Source organism: Protopterus annectens, chromosome 7.part0, assembly GCF_019279795.1.
Source record: "Protopterus annectens isolate FY-2018-M chromosome 7.part0, PAN1.0, whole genome shotgun sequence".
Lineage (NCBI taxonomy): Eukaryota > Metazoa > Chordata > Ceratodontiformes > Protopteridae > Protopterus > Protopterus annectens.
In genome coordinates this window covers 1,486,093,968-1,486,113,404 of record NC_056739.1, presented here as the reverse complement: position 1 = coordinate 1,486,113,404, position 19,437 = coordinate 1,486,093,968, and the positions used below count along the sequence as shown (strand labels likewise).

Here is a 19,437-nt window from a genome sequence, read left to right as displayed (position 1 = left end):
GTACAATAAATTTTGCTTTGGAAGCTGTGGAGTCTACCTTTTTATTTGCTGCTTGTTCATTTTGAACCTTCTTATTAAGCTACTTTAATTCTTTTGGAATTGACAGGTATGCTTCATTGGTTCAGACGTAAGCACATAGTGCTAATGTGACAGCTCAGTAAACTGGCAGTCTGTGAATAACTTCTGCACAAATTAAAATATCTGTCAGTGAATGTCAAATGGCTTTAGATTGGAGGGAAGTTATAAGTTTACTCCAGTAAGTAGTATGATCTTGAGAGTTTATGGATTTCTTATTGATTTACTTTTTGCTGAGCAGTTGTTTGCTAATTTATTGATGGTCCTTTTGGTGGTGGGAAATTGAATGGATGAGTCCATCTCTGATATGATTATTTTTTTCAAATATTTTGACTTCCACACAATTTCATTCAGTGAGTGTGTGTCATACGATTACTGAGGTTGCCTATTTTACAAGTAGGGGCTCCTTTTATGAGTGTGCGTGTGTGAAAGAGAGAGATTTAATATGTATACTGAATACAGTTTTGCAAATAGAATTCTTAGTTAAATAGGCCCCTCTTCTTGGGCAAGAAGACTTTAACCAATATTAGATCTTAGCCATCCAGCTAGGAAAGTGTTTAGTATGTGGATTTTCCAACCAGTTTGATGAAGGCTATGCTACTTACCCAAAGAGTACATTTATGCATCCATTTGCCGAGTTGCTAAACTATATTGTTTGATAATGAGAGGAGCTTTTTACAGAAGCTGAAGTTTTTGTGTCAAGAACCTGTTCATACAAAGTGGCTTGTTTATGTTGCAGTGAAGGCTGTGGTCTTTGTAGTGAGCGTTTTAAGTATAACCAGTATTTCTGAGGTGGAGGAAGTTTCTTAAGGCAGGATCTTTCTTAGCCTGGAAAGCAAGCCAGTGCTGAAATTTATAGGGGCCAGTGAGGGAGGAAACAAAGAAGCTTTTTACTCTGTTCGGATAACTAAGTGAGCTTAGTCCTTTGACACTTTTTGTCAGAAATGGTTGTAGACTGTCTACTGGCAGGGTGTTTTGCTGAGGCACATGTGAAAAGAGGCTTTGCATTCAGTAATGGCTCTTAAAAGGAAGATTGCAGGGATGTTATGACCTCCTTGTCCCTGGATGAGATACCCTTACTAATGAGGTGGGCCTTGTAAAAAGTTTTCCATACAATGGAGACAACATGGTGGTCAAAAGTCAGGTTTCTATCAACCTGTGTGCCAAAGCACCTCACAACTGATTGTGTGCTTACAACATTGTTAGTAATGTGATAATTTTTGGGGACATCACTCTCTCCAAAGGGATGATGCATTTTGGGCATTTAGCTTGAGGCCATGTATTTGGCACCAGTCATTTCTTTGGGTGAGACCCTCTTGTAGCTTATTAAGAATTGTTTTATTAAGTCAGTAATGTGAATTCTTTACTTTATTGCAAACTGGTTGGCTTATTTTTGTGGATTATAGTATTGTAGGACTGCTTCTGTTGACATTTTATGTAGCTGGACTGCTGGAGTGGGTTTTCCCAGTGAGAAATGCTAGTGCTGTAATTGCAAATATATATATATACATATATATATATATATATATATATATATGTGTGTTAGAGTTAACTGTTTGATTAGAGAATTAGAATTTTAAGGCAAATATTTGGTATTTATTACATTTATTCATTGTTCGAATGCACCTGCAGTACAGCCAGGAGGTCGACTTTGGTTGTCTGCGGCAGCAACAGAGTTAACTATATGATATATTTTATATGTGGCCCTAAGACAATTTCTGTTCCTTCAATGCGGCCCCAGCAAGCCAAAAGGTTGGACACCCCTGCTGTAGAGGTTCAAGTTTCCCTAGTGGAATGTGTTCCGACCCTCTGAGGGGTTGGTTTCCCTTGGTGCTTGTAGCAGAAATGGATGCAGTGTGCTATTCATTTTTGAAATGGTTTGTTTTGAAATGGCCTTGCTTCTGTCCCTTGTGCAAAGCTGAATAGTAACTGGTCAGATTTCCTTAAAGGCTTAGTCCTATCAAGGTAGGATCTGAGCTGTCTGTGCACGTCCAAGGAGTTCAGGATCCTTTCCCCTTTATTTTGAGGATTAGGGAAGAAAGTTGGCAAATGGATAGATTGGTTGAGAGCCACACTGGAAACCACTTTAGGCATAAAGGAAGAGTTCGTCCTGAGGGAAACCCTGTCAGCATGCAAAATAATGAAGGTTCCACAGCCATTAGTGCTTGTGGCTCAGACACTCTTCTAGCTGAAGTGATGGCCAGAAGCAAGCTGTCTTCCAAGAGAGGAATTTTAACTCTGCTGACACTGCAGGCTCAAAGGGGGGAAGCATGAGCTTTTCAAGTACAAAGTTACGGTCCCAAGCAGAGGTGGGTGCTTTCCTTGGCGGCCTTAAGTTGTTTGCCCCTCTCAAGAATGGTTTGATAAGAGGGTAAGAGAAGAGAAGTGGCTCAGTGTTGTAATGAGCCGAAATGGATCGTAATGAAGGAGAAGAATAGGCTCCTGTGGAGTGGATCTACTAAGTAATCCAGGATTAGAGGCAAGGAGGGCAGAGTTATGTCCTTTCCTTTAGATGGAATCCAGGAGCAGTACCTTTTCCACTTATCAGCATAGGATTTCCTTGTACTGGGTATTATGGCTTCAAGAATGACTCCAGCACCTGCTTGCTTAGGCTGGTTACTGGGACAGAATTCAAGGAATAAGCCAGGCTGCAAGACTTAGGGTTTACAGTTGCGGATGCAAGATCTGTCCCCCTTGTTGAGACAGCAGGGTTGGGTTCTGGTGTAGGTGCCAGGGTGGCACCGGTGACAAGCTGCGCAGGAGTGGGTACCAGTGCTGGCGTGGCCAGTCCAGGGCAATCAGAACTGTCCTTGGTCTGTCATGTCTTATCTTGAGCAATACCCTTGAGAGAAGGGGCAGAGGGGGAAGCATAGATTGAGAGATTTACCCACTGGAAGGACAGGGCATCCACTTTCCAGGCCCTGCTGCAAGGTATCCTGGTGCAGGATTTGCTGAGCTGGTGATTGCAGGGGGAGGCAGAGAGATCCACCTCTGGGGTCTGCCATTTCTGAATAAGAAGGCTGAAGGCGCTTATCTCCAATTGCCACTCGTGTGGGTCTAGGAGATTTCTGCTCAAGTCATCTGCCAGTGAGTTTTGTTTGCCTGGCAGGAATTGAGCTTGCAGATGGACCTGCATGTCCAAGGCAGTGTTCCACAGGCCCATGGCTAGCCTGCAGAGTGGGTAAGAGTGGGTTTTCCCCCTGCTTGTTTATGTACCGCATAACTGTGGTGTTGTCTGTTTTTATTAGCAGGTGTCCTGGTGACAGTAGGGATCTGAAAGCTGTCCGAGCGTGCTGCACAGCTAGCATCTCTTTTTGGATGATGTACAGATGAATTTGACTTTGGTTCCAGTGGCCCTGAATGTACTTGCCATCCATGTTTGCACCCTAGGCATAGTCTGATGCATCTGTGTTTAGGGTCTAGGCGGTGTGGGGTTGAGTAAAGGGAAGTCCCTCGTTGTGGTTGCATGCTGCTGCCCACCAAAGAAACTCTTTCCTAAGACAGGGTATGATAGGAATGACTGTTTCCAGGTCCTGAGAATGTTGGCGCCAAAGACTTTTTAAGTACCATTGAAGTTTCCTCATATGCAGTCTGGCATATGGAATTAGTAGGATGCATGAAGTCATGAACCCTAGGGCCTGCAGGATTTTCCTTGCAGATAGCTGGGTTCTGGTGGCCATTTGAGTAAAATAGTCTGTCGGATGGGCTTGTTTTTCTGGAGTGAGGAATGCCATCATGGGATGCTGTGTCCAAGCTTGCTCCCAGGAATACAATCATGACTGGGGACTAGTTTTGATTTATTTTCGCTGATGGTGTACCCCATGGAGGTTAGAAGGTTTTTTACAAATGTCAGATGCTGCAACAGCATTTCCTGACTGTCTGCCTGAATCAGGCAGTCATCCAAGTATGGGTAAATTTGAATATTTCTCTGTCTGCAGTAAGCAATGGCTGGAGCCAGGCATTTTGTGAATACTCTGGGAGCAGTGGATAAGCCAAAGGGAAGTGCAGAGAACTAATAATGCATAGATCCTGCCCTGAAGGGTAGATATTTCCTGCATGACTACCTTATAGGGATGTGTAGGCTTCTTTTAAGTCTAGGGTGACTAACCAGGCATCTTTGGCTAGCATAGGTAGAAGTTGCAAGCAGGGTGAGCATTATGAATTTTGGTACCACCAGAAAGGTGTTGAGAACTGAAAGATCTAGGACTGGGAGCCAATTGCCCTCTTTTCTGGGTACCAGGAAAAGTCTGGAATAGAATCCTTGACCTATCTGCACCGCAGGAACAGGCTGAATTGCCCTTATAGAGAGCAGGGACTGAACTTGGTTTTGTGCCTCTGCCCACTGGTTTAGAGGAAGGTCTGGGAACCCTTTTGGGGTTGGCAGTGAGTGGAAGCAAAATTTGTACTCCTGGGACACAATGTTGAGGACCCATCTGTCTTTGGTGATGGAAATCCATTTTTTTTGCATAAAGGGCAAGTTTTCCGCCTAGGGGCACAAGCAGTTGGACAGAGGTGGGGAGTGGAGTTGATAAGTCATTGGGAATTCTTTCCATAAAGGGGGGGGGGGCTTAGCACTCCCTGCTTTACAGGTGGAGGCACTCCACTGCTTAGATCTCTGCATACCCTGAGACTGTAGTCTGGGGGGGTCTGTTTCCTCTTGGATTAGTCTGAGAAGGCCTTAAGGGGCTTGGAATGGACCAGTGTTTCGAGGGGCAATACCTACTGAATCTAGGAGGCTGTACTTGCAAGAATTCTTTGACTGTCTGCATAGATTTAGCTTTTTCTTCCACCTTTTTAAGAACCTCTTCTGCTTTGGTGCCAAACAGATTGATTTGACATGGTCTGGCAAAGTCTGCTCCTTAAGCCAAGCATGCTTTCTCAGTACAGAACCAGTGACTGCTGCCCTGCAAGATGGTTTTAGGGTGTTAAAGCCACACTGCAATGTATGCTTGCTGACTTGGCTTGCAGAATGCATAAGCTCTTGCAATTCTTTATTTTCTGCACGGTCTGTAAAGGTAGCTATTTTTTACTTAAGTTCCATAATATGTTGCTGGTACTTCAGCATGTGAAAATGACAATTCAAAGCCTAATGGCGAGAGTTGCAGAGGTATATACTTTCTTACCCCATCTGTCCAAAGCTCTGGAACCCCTGTCCGAAGGGGTGGGATTTTTAGCTGTAGTTGCTTTTATACCTTTAGGCCCCTATGAAATGACCTCTGGGGCAGCAGCAGAATTTCTGAAAATGAATTTGAGACAGAGTCGGGTACTCTGCAGTACCTGTCTCATTTCCCAGGAGCAGGGGGTAAAGTATCAGAAGTAAGACTGGATTCCATAAAGACATCAACAACTTCCAGGACTGGGGGTATTGCTAAAGGCCTATGTTGTGGCAAGTCTATAAATTCTCTGAGTCTCTTTTTGGACTGAGGATAGTCTTGGCATTCCCAATGGAAATGTTCTCCCAATGGAAATGCTCTCAATGTATGTAAGGTTTCACCAAAAGAAAAATCCTCTGGAGGAGAGGTAGAGGGAATGGATTCCTTCGCATCTGAATCCTCATAAGCAGATAAGGGCATGTCTTCATAATCAGAACCCATAGAGTCTTCGGACTCTTGGTCTGTTGAAGCTACTGGGGACTGATCTCTTTTTCTCTTAACAGGGGAAGGCTGACTTCCCCTAGCCAGCATAATAAGGTCTTCTGCAATTCTAAGCATTTGATGTTGTGGCAAGGGAGCAGGTGCATGCGCTTTGGTCATCAGTTTTCTAGGCGTAGCGCATACTTTTGGCCTTAGAAACTCAGCAGTTTTAAAAAGAACTGAAGTCGCCGGTTTGTGTCGAACATCGGTAGTGGGAAGAACTTCCTCAGAAGCCGGTGCCTGCTCAGTGGCTCTGGACCCATCCAAGGTAGAGACATCCGCAGGTTCCATAGTCGAAGAAGAGTCTCGCAGCAAACCGGACTCCGAACGGGTCTTGGTAGAGGCCTGCGAATCCACTGAAGCAGGCATCAGGGGCTGCAAAAGCGCCTCACTGTGTACCGGCGAACTGGCGACTAGCTTAACGGAAGCATCGTCGGCAGCTTTGGACCTGTGGGGTCTGTCGCTGTCTTTATCCTTACGTTTTTTCGGAATACTGGTAGTCGGATGGCTTACTGAATCCATTTCGGAATACGGAGATCAAGAACAAAAGTATTTAGTGACAAAAAGGGCCCGGCGACAATGGTTTGGGCATTGAACAAGGCACAAAACAGACCGCGAGGTACATCGTGGTCTGGGCCTAAACAGGTGATGATGTAAGAATGAAAATCTCTGTGTGGTATTTGCTTTCCACAGGCAAGACAACTGTTAACTTTTTCTGACATCAGTTAGAGCAAGAAAAAAGGATCTCCAACGGGGTACTTGGCTTTAGAAGACTTCAGGATGATTCAATTCGTACATGAAAACTCAGGTAGCGGCTGACCAGCACTCGTAATAACTGCTTCTGCTTCGGGCTCCTCGGCAAACAAGACTGATGTAATGGCGTCGACTGCCTGTTTTTATACCCCTGATGACTGTACGTCAGTTCTCGAGCGACAGCAACTGACGCAGAAATATTAAGTCTCTGGTATTTGGGCCGACTGACTGCTACCTGCAGGCAGATAACCCAAGTGTGATGACCACAACAGTGAAACACGAAGAACGTCAGCATCATTTGTAAAACTAATGAAACTGATAGCATACTCTTTGGAACCTGTTATGCCAACCAGGTGACTCTGCAGACTTTAAAACAGTTCTAAAGGACACCATTTTGTTCTTACTCTACAGCACAGTCAATACAATCCTTGTACGCAAGTAGATACCACACCTCTTTTACCAGTCAAACTATAAATGTACAAAAAGACCAACAAGATGCCCAGTCTGTTCTGCACATCATCTCTTTAGAGATTACATGGATCTCAATATTAAAAAAAAAAAGCACCACACACTTGGGAAACAGGAGAACTCCACTGCATTTACTTCAAGCTTTTTGTTAACATCATCAGTTTTTTTTTCATTTTTATACCCTTTCACATCAACACTAAACTTCAGTAATGTAAACCCAGGATATAATGCTGCTATCAGTGAAGAAATGAAAAAGGTCACAGAGCATTAATAACAACATACAGCATCTAGAAGGGTATAAAATGTGCATATTAAGAGCATAGACCAAAGGATTAAATGATTCACCCTGAAGTTTATATTGTATAAAAGTTATACACTCACCATAACACATCTGAGATGCAAGCCTATCTTCCATAACAGGATGGCTAAGATCTGTAAGCATTAGGACTACTCAAGTAAAAAAATTTCCAGACTGCCAAGTAACCTCTCTCGATCTCGTAATGCACCTCTTTGTCAAGCCTCTCTAGATCAAAGGTAAGGTGCATAAACATGCCTGAAAGTTAGAGAAAAGATAACCTCATAACAAACTATGTCAAAGTGAGGGGAAGACGGTATGCTGCCCGATGATGATGGAACTGGACTTACAGATCATTGGGGTAAGTAAATAACTTTCATATCTGATAAGAGGAAGTCCATCCTCCATCACAACCACTCTTAAACTAAATCCTCCTGTAATGTAGTCTTTATGAGAAAATGCCTCTTATTACAGAGGCCCCAAAGGAAGATCTGAATGTTGCATCCAAGTTACAGTGTCTTACAAAAGTAGACCATGTAGCCAATGCACATACATTATTTAAAAAAGCTGTACTTCTCAATGCAACACAAAGTACTGAGTAATACAGTTATTTAAAAATCCTGATAGTAGTATCATTTGTTTATGTAAGTCCCTGTGTTCTTGACAAAGGCTACTGTCCTATGGTAAGAAAACTGAAACAGTAGCTGCCCAAACAAAGAATATTACTGTGGCATTTTAAGCAAAAAAGAGCAGTAGTTTTGTACCCTTCTTTGTCATGTTCCTTGCTTTCGTACTCCAGAAAGACGATGCGTCTTGGATAATGCCCACAGAGCTCTCCATTCTGATTCTGAATAAGACTGAATTTGTAATCTTTTCCAAATAACTCCAAACATCGTGTCTCAATGAGTTCTACCTATAAAATAGAACAGCTTCAATAAATATATGATCATAATCATACAAGGCTATAAACAAACATCCATCTTGCGCAAAGAGCAATGGGGAAAAATAGGCAATCTGTACCATCTAAAAACATTTAGAAATATTTACTTCTGTACAAAAAATATCAACATTTAGAAAATAGCTTTACTGATGATTTGGGGAAACAAAATACATTTCTCAAAAAAACCTTTATTCAGTTTCTTCAGTGCTATTAACACAGCACATTACTTTCATCCAAAGTTAAAATGCTAACATATTCACAGCGTCTTTTTAGTTAACTGCTGGTATATCCTAACAACAGCCTTAACACTGGACTGCTTCCTGGAAATCAAAACTCCCAACATCTACCTAGAAAACATGAAAAAATAGGTACTGCAGTATGACAGACTAAGACTTCATGCTTTTAGTCATCATTCTCCTCCAATTTTTTAAATTTTTTTGGAGAGGATCATTCCTATGGTTTTCAAACATGCAGATAAGTAGAGCTATTATAATTTATCATTGCTTAGAGCTATTATAATTTATCATTGCTTTGATATTTAGACAGACCAAGAACACAGAAACATGTCACACAAGTTACAGACTATTCAAAAAATGGCAGCTTACTTTCTTTTACCCAAGTGCAGAATTTTGCATCTTAGTGGAATAAAACATCCCTTTACTCATCTTTAATGACTAGATCTCAGCCATTGCCAAAGCACTGTACTTTCATGTACAAAACATACCCTGGATCAGACAGCTTTACATTATCCACAAATTTAGCAACGGTGGTTCATGCAGTGCTTAAAAGTTTGTCTGAATTACTGTATCCGTTAAGTTTTTTCTCTTGACCCCACCCCCCCACCCTACCCCAGAGTGTTTAGACTGAGAGCGGACACAGCTACAGTGAGTGCAGCAGTCAAGCTGCAGATTAAAATATCTTGCGAAAGACGTATACCTGTGTAATGAAAGTGCAGTTGGTTTACAAAAAGATCATTAAAATCTCTCACTCTCTCAATGGAAGAGGGTAAAAAGAAGGGAAAGAGAACAGGTATGTTAAAGTGGGGAGGTGGAGGGGGAAGTATATGCTACAGTAAAATGGCCGCCTTCTAACAAATCCATGCTTATGGTCAGTACATATTCTTTGTAATAAAAAGGCATCTCCAGTTAACACAGACACTAATCCTCCTGGGTAGCCACTCTTATGGGAACACACCAAAAGTAGCTTGAGAACAGGAAAAAAAATGTTGAGCTTATATAGCCTCAAAAAGAAAAGAGAAGCTCAGTGAAGACATTAGTGCAGCAGAAACCTGGTTAACTAAGGTGGTATTAAGGAAAAATGCTGCAAATGCAGCACCAGCTTTAACATGAGGAGTCCATGGGTTTGCAGACAGAACCTTTTCATATTATACATGGCAAAAAGCAATGCAACTAGCCAACCATCTTGAAACAGTGTGCTGCTTGGTAACTGTCCTACCTAGCTGCAGTTTATCAAAGGAGGCAAATGGCTGATCACCCTTAAAACATATTTGGTTCTGTCCACATAAAACTGAAACTGTCTGTGGTTATCTGTACAGAACAAAAGAGATTCACTTAGTAACTGGGTGAGGGGAAGTATACTGACCATTTGATTTGGACTGGACTCCCTGCTAACTTTAGAATTAATCCATCCTTCCCGATTAATCACCACCATCACTTTATGAACAACCAGATAAGGGGGGGCTGCCAGAGTGCTTGTAATTAAGAAATTTTTTTAAGTTACAACTAACGAAACATTTTGCCCTTTGAACAAAAACTTCAATTTTGCTTAAGATGAAGGCTATAAATGTTGAAAAGTCATCTTCTTAAGTAGAAAGTAGATACACCAGAGAATGACAGGATTGGAGGCCTAAGCTGGAAGACGCCCAGGAAGCAAGAAAAAGTACAGTTGTGTACACTTACCATAAATGTAGATGTTAGAGTGTATTCACTGTTGCAGTCATCCCTTGTGGGTTATCACTGCTGGGTAGCCCTCAGCTAGCCTGAATACCAGATTGTACCTCCTGCGTCAGCTGCAGGCCGACAGGGACCAATGTCAGGTCGTCACTGGTATAAAGCAGGACAGCTGGTGCCATTACATCAGTTTTTCTTGCCCCAACCTATAGGAGCTCTGCCCAGAAGGCCTGAGGAAGGCCAACCTGGGAGAGAAACAGAGGGACTGCAACAGTGAACACACTCGAACATCTGCATTTATGTTAAGTGTATACAACTGTACTATGTTCTTCGTGTTTCACTGTTGCAGTCATCACTTGTGGGAAGATTTCCAAAGCTGAAGGTAGGGTGGATGGTAGAAGGGAAGGAATAGAAGAACAGGCCTGCACTGCTCTAAGTAGGACCTAGCATGCCCTGCAGGACAGCAGAGGTAAAGCCTGCCCGGGTTTTGGCGAAAAGAGGCAATTAGTAGTGTTTGGTGAAGGTGTGGACGGAAGTCCAACTGGCAGCTTCTAGGACATCCTTGGTAGGGGACCCTCCTGAGGAAGGCAGTGGAAGTAGATGCTGCCCTAGTGAAATGACTTCGGACAAGCTTGGGAGGAATTTTTCCATGGAAGTGATGGCAGAATTGGATATAGTTGGATATTCATTTAGAAATGGTCTGCTTGGAAATAGGTTTCCCCTCTGCTCCTGGGACAAAGCTGATCAGAAGCTGGTCAGTCTTTCTGAGAGACTTGATTCTATCCAGACAGAGTTGTCTGTGCACATCCAGTGAATGAAGGATTCTTCCCCTTTGTTCTGAGCGTTATGAAAGAAGGTGAGAAGATGTACAGCCTGATTCAGTGTTACGTCAGACAACACCTTAGGTATAAAAGAGGGGTTAGTTCTAAGAGACACCCTGTCTGGATGGAAGATAATAAAGGGTTCAATCGCCATGAGTGCCTACAGCTTGGAAACCCTCCTAGCTGATGTTATAGCCAGCAGGAAGGCGGTCTTCCAAGTCGGGTGTTTTAGTCCTGCTTAGGCAGCTAGTTCAAAGGGAAGTAAGCTTAATTTTTCCAAGACATAGTTCAGGTCCCAGGCAGGAGTGGGTGGCCTGATGTGAGATACCCCTTTAAGGAATTGTTTTAGCAGGGGGTGGGAGAACAAAGGCTGCTCTGCATGGGAATGAGCACAGACAGCAGAGGCATGAATTTTGATGAAAGAGTAAGATAACCCTTTTTGCACTAGCTCCAGCAAGTAGTCTAGAATCAGAGAGAGAGAGATGCAAGGGAGCTGCTTCTACCCTTAGTCTGGCACCAGGCATTGAATCCTTTTCCATTTGGCCGAGTATGATTTCCTGGTGCTGGGCCTCCTTAACTATATCCAGGACCTGCTTGCTCAACAGTGGGTTGGTATCCGCCTTTGGGGTATAAGCCATGCAGATACATTGAGAGTTTGTAGACTGGGATGCAGTACACTTTTTCTTTGGTTAGAAGTCCTTCTGTGAGAGGCAGGTTTCTTGGTTAGGCTGAGTAGCAAGGGGTACTAATGTTGCCTGGGCCAATTTGGAGCAATTAGTATAGCTCTTGGCCCTTCCTCCCTGATCTTTAGCAGTAGCCTTGGGATCATTGGCAAGGGAGGGAAAGCGTAGACAAACAGGCTGACCCAGTGGAAGGAGAGAGTATCCACTTTCCAGGCTTCTGGGTGGAACTCCCTGGTGCAGAACTGGTTTAACTATCCATTCTCTACAGATGAAGAGGTGTACATCTGGAGTTCCCCAAGTTTGGGTGATGCAGAGGAAGGTCTACCTCCAAAGCTGCCATTCCTGGGGGTTCAGGACACTTCTGCCAAGGTGGTCTGCTAGGGTATTGTGCTCCCCCGGGATGTACTGGGCTATCAGATGAAGGCCCATCCTCGAGGCAGTCTGCCAGAGGAGCACGGCTAAATGACAATGCATGTAGGAAAGTGTGTTCCCTCCTGCTTGTTGATGTACATGACTGTGGTATTGTCTGTTTTGATGAGGAGCACCCGTGGTTTCAGGTGGCTTTTGAAGGCTGTGATAGCCCCGAATACTGCCATCATTTCCTTTAGGTTGATGTGTAGGTCTAGGTCCCTGAGGTCCCAAGTGCCTTGGGTGCACGTCTCCTAAGTGTGCCCACCAGGCTTTTTCTGAGGCATCCGTGGTGATGGTCTGGCCATGGGGAAGAATTAGAAACGGTAGGCTCTTGTTCAGGATGCAGACTTCTGTCCACCATAGGAGTTCCTCTCTTAAGCAGAGAATCAGAGGCAGTTGTAGCTCCAGAAACTGAGAGTGCTGGCACCATAGTTTTTTTATGTACCATTGCAGTTCTCATGTGTAGTCTGGAAAAGGGCACCAACAGGATGCCATGTACACCACAGCTTGACGGAAAGTACAGTTTTGTACCTACCATAAATGTAGATGTTCGAGGATTCCCTTGCTGCAGTCCTGACTATTGGGTATAGTCGAATACCAGAGTCAGTCTTTTCTTGCCCCAGATGTCAGAAGACCCAAAAGACAAGTCCCAAAACAACCTGCACCAAAAAACATGTACAATATATACAACAATATATACAAAAATATAAGCATGTAAACTCACCTACACAACCACCCCAAAACACAGAGGGAAGGAGGGAGGTAAATTGGACTGCAACATCTACATTTATGGTAGGTACAAAACTGTACTATGTTCTTCGTCTTCCCTTGCTGCAGTCCTGACTATTGGGTAGAATCCCAAAGCAGAGGTAAGGGAGGCTGGCAAATTATAAAGTAGCAGGAGCTGACAACATGCCTTGTAAAACAGCTGTGGCAAAACCAGCCCTAGTCTTAGAGTATATAGGCAGGTGATAATGCCTAGAGAAAGTATGCACTGAACTCCAAGTAGCTGCTTCCAGAATATCCTTAGTTGCCACCCTTAGAAATGCTGTTGAAGTGGCAGTAGCCCTAGTGGAATGAGGCCTAATCCCAGCTGGAACCTCTTGCCATGATGGGAATAACAAAATGCAATGCAATAGCCAATCCACCTAGAAATAGTTTGTTTTGACACAGGCTTGCCCTGTGAACTCAAAGCAAAAGAAACAAGTAACTGCTGAGACTGCCTAAAATTCTTAGTCCTGCTTAAATAATAACAATTGCCTGTGTACATCTAAAGTGTGCAAAATCTTTTCCCCTTTATTTTGAGGATCTGCAAAAGGCAAATGAATAGTTTGGTTTAAAGCCACACTAGAAACCACCTTAGGCATAAAGGAAGGATTAGTACGTAATGATACCCTGTCCTTATGGAAAATCAAAAGGGCTCTACTGCCATAAGGGCCTGCAACTCAGACACCCTTCTTGCAGAAGTAATAGCCAACAGAAAAGCAGTCTTCCATGACAAATATTTCAATTCAGCAGTAGCTGCAGGCTCAAAAGGTTGTAGAGTAAGTTTTTCCAACACAAAATTGAGATCCCAAGCAGGAGTAGGAGCTCTACGTGGGGGTCTTATATTCTTTGCCCCTCTAAGAAACTGCTTGAACAAAGGATGCGAAAACAAAGGTGGGTCACAATCATAGTGAGCTGAAATTGCTGCAGCATGAATCTTTATGGAAGAGAAGGACAAACCTTTGTCCAATAATTCAGTAAGATATTGAAGAGCCACACTCAAATTAGGCTCTGAAATCTCCAAATTCTTTGCTGTACTCCAAAATAAAAATCTCTTCCATTTTTCTGCGTACACTCTCCTAGTACTAGGCCTTCTAGCTTCCATAATCACATTTAAAACTTGTTGAGGAAGCTGAGACCTGCTGTGCTTCAACACAGAATATGCCAAGCTGTGAGATGAAGAGATTGAAGCTTGACATTGAGCAGATGACCGTCCTTCTGAGATAACAGATGAGGAATCAGAGGTAAAGGCCATGGAGGCTTCTTTACAAGACTCCTTAGAAGTGGGTACCAGTGTTGCGAGGCCAATCTGGAGCTATCAAAATCATCCTTGGCCTGTCTTGTCTGACCTTTAATAATACCTTTGGAAGAAGAGGCAGAGGTGGAAAGGCATAGACATGAAGGTTTTTCCAACTGAAAGACAGAGCATCCACTTTCCAAGCTGTGTGATGAAACCCTTTGTGCAATACTTTGGCAACTGGTGGTTTAGTGGAGAAGCGAACAGATCTATGTCTGGAGTTCCCCATGACACTGTCAATTTCTGAAATACATGAAGATCCAATTTCATCCATGATTTGTCTGCTTAATACATCTGCTAGGGAGTTCTGCTGAAGAGTCAGTTGCAGGCTTAACGCAGTCTCCCATAAAATCATTGCTTGCCTGCATAGAGGATAAGAATGTGTTCCCTTGCTTGTTGATGTACCACATGACAGTTGTGTTGTCTGTTAGAATCAACACCTGCCCTGGAAGAAGTAACTCCTTGAACGCCATCAATGCAAACTGGACTGCTAACATCTCCTTCATGTTGATATGTAGATGCTGTAGTCTGGCAGGCCACTTGTCTTGTATCCACTTTCCATTTAGATGAGCTCCCCAAGCAGTGTCCGAGGCATCTGTCGTTAAAATCTGACTCGCCTCTGGCGGGTCACAGAGAGTCCCTTGTTTAGGTGACATTCCTGAGCCCACCACAAGAATTCCTTTTGAAGGCAAGGTATTATTTGAATGACAGTGTCCAAATCTTGGCAGTGCTGTGTCCATACATTTTGAGATACCATTGCAGCTTCCTCATATGCAGTTTGGCATTGGGAAGCACCAGAATACAAGATGCCATGAACCCTAATGCTTGAAGGACTGTCCTTGCAGTCAGCACGGACTGATGAGATAGTTGATGGAAGTAAAGTGACAGACTCTTTTGTTTGTCCGGGGTTAAAAGGCCATCTGGGCTGCTCTATTCAGGCTCACACCCAGAAAGCACATGTCTTGAGAGGGTACTAGACTGGACTTTATTCACAGAATACCCTAGGCATCTTAGCACTGCTATGACATATTCCAGATGCTGTAGAAGGTCTTCCTTTTCTTGAGCCAGAATCAGGCAGTCGTCCAAGTAAGGATAGATTTGAATGCCTTGAAGCCTGAAGTAAGCTATCACTGGAGCCAGAACCTTTGTGAATACTTAGATAAGCCAAAGGGCAATGCAGAGAACTGATAATGAAAATCTCCAGTTCTTTCTGCAACTTAGCCTTATAGGCACATGAAGATAAGCTTCCTTGAGATCCAAAGTTACCATCCAATGATCCTTGCCCAGCAGAGGTAACAGTTGCTGTAACGTCAACATCTTGAACTTGGGAATGTCCAGATAAGTGTTGAGGATAGATAAATCCAAAATTGGTCTCCACGTGTTCCCCTTCTTTGGTACTAGGAACAGGCGAGAATAAATTTCTGATACAGGGACTGGCTGAATGGCCCCTATCTGGAGTAACTGAGAAACTTGCTTGTGAGCCTCTTTTCTTTGTGGAGGAGGAACATCTGGCATGCCTTTGAAAGGGGCATTGTGTGGAAATAAAATCTGTAACCGTGATGAATGATATCCAGCACCCATCTGTCTTGAGTGATTAAATCCCAATTTTCTTTGAAAAGAGACAATCTTCCTCCCAAAGAAGCTGCCAGGCGAGAATCCACTGGCAGCTGAAAAGGCAGGTCATTGATTCTGCTTACGAAAGGACTGACCCCTGCCCTCACCAGAAGTCTGAGCAGGTGAACTGTCTGATCTAGGCCTTAGACTGGGAACCATAAGTTAGCAGGCCAATTTCTACTAAACGGAGGCTGCACCTGCAAAAATCTTTAACAGTCTGCATAGACTTAGCTTTGTCCTCCATTTTCTTTAAAACTGCTTCCACAGGCGGTCCAAACAACACATCAGACTGTAAAGGAGCATCCAAAATCCTGGTCTTAACATGCTCAGCTAAATTCTGATCCTTCAACCAGGCATGTCTGCGAAGAACAGAACTAGTAGCAGCCACCCTCGAGGAGGCCTGAACAGCATCAAAACCACACTGCAAAGAATGCTTACCCACTTGTTCAGACACATGAACCAAATCCAGCAACTCTTTACACTCAATACCTTCCGCCAAAGCATCCATCTTAGATTTCAATTGTGAAAGGAGATAATTCTGATATTTCAGCATATGAAACTGACAATTCAACGCCCTCATGGCTAGAGTGGAAGAAGTATATACTTTCTTGCCCCACCTATCCAAAGCCCTAGCCTCTTTATCAGAGGGTACAGGATTTTTAACCACAGAAGCTTTAACACCTTTAGGCCCCTGAGAAACAGTTTCTGGGTCCGCCCTGGGACTCTTAAACAAATACTTATGAGCTTCGGGCACCCTATAATACCTATCAGGCTTAACAGGAGCAGGAGGCAAGGAGTCAGGGTTCAGAGAAGCCTCTGCAAAAACATCCTCCACCACATTCAACACAGGAGGAATAGCTAAGGGCCTATGCTGGGGTAAAAACAAGAATTCCCTAAGCCTTTTCCTGGAATCAGAGTAATCTTGGCCTTCCCATTTAAAGTGCTCCCTCATGGAGTGAAGAGTCTCTGAAAATGAAAAATCCTCAGGAGGAGAAGCTGTAGGAGTGGAATCATCCACATCAGAATCAGAATAAGCAGGAAACTCTTGCAAGTCTTCCACAGAAGACTCTGAAGCCTGTGAACACTGTTCAAAACTATCAAATTCCTGTTCCACCCTAGGCCTCTTGTCAGGTGGGGGCATAGAACCTCTAATCAGAGTAATCAAATCTTCTGCCATTTTAAGCATATGTTTCTTAGGCACAGAGCCCGAAATGCTGGGAGAAGCCCCCACAGAAGCTGAACTTGGCCTACCTCTAAAAGAAGCTTTGGCAACAGAAGGAGAGGCCCTAACTGCCTTGGGAAGAGAGGGAAGAACAGTTACCTGAGAAGCCCCCTCAGCCTGGCCTACCTCCTGAGAGGGCACATCCTGTAACAGTAAAGTATCTGCCTGAGACTCCATAGAGACTCCTGGCAAAACCTGGTTCCTCACCCTAGGCTTCACAGTTTCATCCGCGGCATATTATAATTGCACGCTTCCCAAACACTAACCTAGCACAATCAAGCCTCCTCTTAATAGTGCTTTGTTAAATCTAGCACAAGGCCCTAAACAAGGTATACACAATGTATGATAATCCTATCTGCTTCCCACAAGAAATACAGTTATTCACTTTTTCTGACATCCGGTTAAATACTGAGGCAAGCTTCTGCATCGGACCATGCGGCAAAAGACTGAATGGAGAAATGGTCATGTCATGCGCCAGTTCCTACTGGACGACCTGGCGTCAGTCTAGCCATGACCGACGCCAGCCTTATACTCTGGTATTCGGTAGTCAGGACTGCAGCAAGGGAAGACGAAGAACATCTTCCTTGCTGTGAGCTGTTTTCTGTAAGCCAACTGGGAGAAATATTGGGGCAGGAAACTGTTTTTCTGGAGAAAAGAAGGCTCTTTGGGTGGATGCGTCCAAGAGAGCTCCCAAAAAAGTGATCTGTCTGGTGGGCTGGAGATGGGATTTTTCCTTGTTGATGGTAAATCCGAGAAAGGTAAAGAGTGCTTGGACAAAGTTGAGGTCTTGCAGGAGTTTTTCCCTGCTGTCTGCCTGGATGAGACAGTCATCCAGACAGTGGTAAATTCGAACGTTTTTCTGCCTGCAGAAGGCAATGACAGGGGCCAGGCATTTGGTGAAAACTCTGGGAGAAGTAGATAAGCCAAAGGGCAGAGCAGAGAACTGAAAGTGTTATGAGCCTGCCCTGAAGCGAAGGAACCTTCTGCAGGACTCCCTTATAGGGATATGGAGGTAGGCATCCTTTAGGTCCAGGGTGACTAGCCAGGCATTTGGGGTCAGCATGGGCAAGTGTTTTTGAAGCGTAAGCATTTTGAATTTTGGCACCTGCAGGAAAGGGTTTAGTGTGGCTAGATCCAGAATAGGGCGCCAAGTGCACTCTTTCCTGGTACCAGGAACAATCTTGAATAAAATCCTTTTCTGGCTTGTTCTTGGGGTACAGACTCCACTGCTCCTTGAGCACAGAGTTTTTAAATTTGGCTGAGGGGCTCTGGCTGCTGATTTGTTGGTATGTCTGGGTACCCTGTTAGGATTGTGCTCTCTCTGAAGTAGAACCTGTATCCTTGGAAAATGATTTTTAGGACCCACTGATCCTTTGTGATGGATTGCCAGTTGTCTTTGAAAAGGGACAACCTTTCTCCTAACCTTAGGGGGGGGGCAGAGGGGGAGGAGGAGTCATTACGAGTCCTTAGGGTAGGGAGTGGACTTTAACTCCCTGCCCTGGGGGTTGTAGAGGACCACTGTTTGGGCCTCTGCTGTCCCTGTAGTTGCTGCCTGGGAGGTCTGTCTCTGCGCCCTTTTCTTTGCACAGGCCTGGATTGGGAAGGAAAGGACCAGTGTTTGGTGAGAAAGTTCCTGCTGAATCTGGGAGGTTGTACCTGATCTTTTACCGTCTGCACTGATTTGACCTTATCCTCCATTTTCTTGACCACCTCCTCTGCCTTAGATCCAAACACGCGGTCCTTATCTAGGAGTTCAGATTTAACATCATCAGGCAGAGGATGCTCTTTTAGCCATGCATGTCTCCTAATGACCGACCCTGCAACAGCAGCCCTGGTAGAGGCTTCTAGAGCACCGTATCCACAGTAGAGAGAATGCTTTGCCACTTGAGAGCTGGAATGTAAGAGTTCCCCTAGCTCTCCAGTAGTTGAACTGTCAGGCAAGGAGGAACTTTTCTGCTTTAATAGTTCCAAGGTATGTTGCTAATATTTTAACATATGGAACTGGCAGTCAAGAGCTCTAATAGCTAAAGCAGCAAAGGTGTATACTTTTTTTTTACCCCATCTGTCTAGGGCTCTGCTATCCTTGTAAGAAGGAATAGAGTTTTTGGATGAACTGGCCTTAGCCCCTTTGGGTCCCTGGGTGATGACCTCTGGGTCTGCTGCAGAATTTTTGAATAGGTACTTGTGGATGTCTTGCACCCTGTAGTACCTGTCTGGCTTTCTAGGTGCAGGAGGCAGGGCATCAGGTGTGAGAATAGACTCCATGAAAACATCATCCTCCACCACATCCTTGTTCTTAGCCTCTTCTTAGACTGGGGGTAATCCTGTGCTTCCCAGTGAAAGTGTGCCCTGAGAGTGTGCAATGTCTCTCCAAAAGATAGGCCCTCTGTGGGAATGCAGATGGGATGGATTCCTCTGCATCAGAATCCTCAAAGGTGGTAAGAGGTGTTCATTGTCTGAATCCAAAAAGTCAGATTCTTCAGTGTCAGGTTCTGAGAGAATCTCTGAGGAAAGGTCCTTTTTTTTTTTGGCTGGGGTAGACTGGTTACC

General features: G+C 44.1%; 1 protein-coding gene across 2 annotated transcripts in view; it reads right to left on the bottom strand.

Annotated features, from left to right (window-relative positions):
* MTMR14 (myotubularin related protein 14) overlaps positions 1-19,437 on the bottom strand; it is a 1,239,106-nt gene that overhangs the window by 1,110,469 nt on the left and 109,200 nt on the right. For both annotated transcript variants that reach the window (XM_044078037.1, XM_044078038.1), the window contains exon 2: positions 7,989-8,137. In XM_044078037.1, the coding sequence (XP_043933972.1) occupies positions 7,989-8,137 (149 nt within the window). The remainder of the gene's footprint in view (positions 1-7,988; positions 8,138-19,437) is intronic.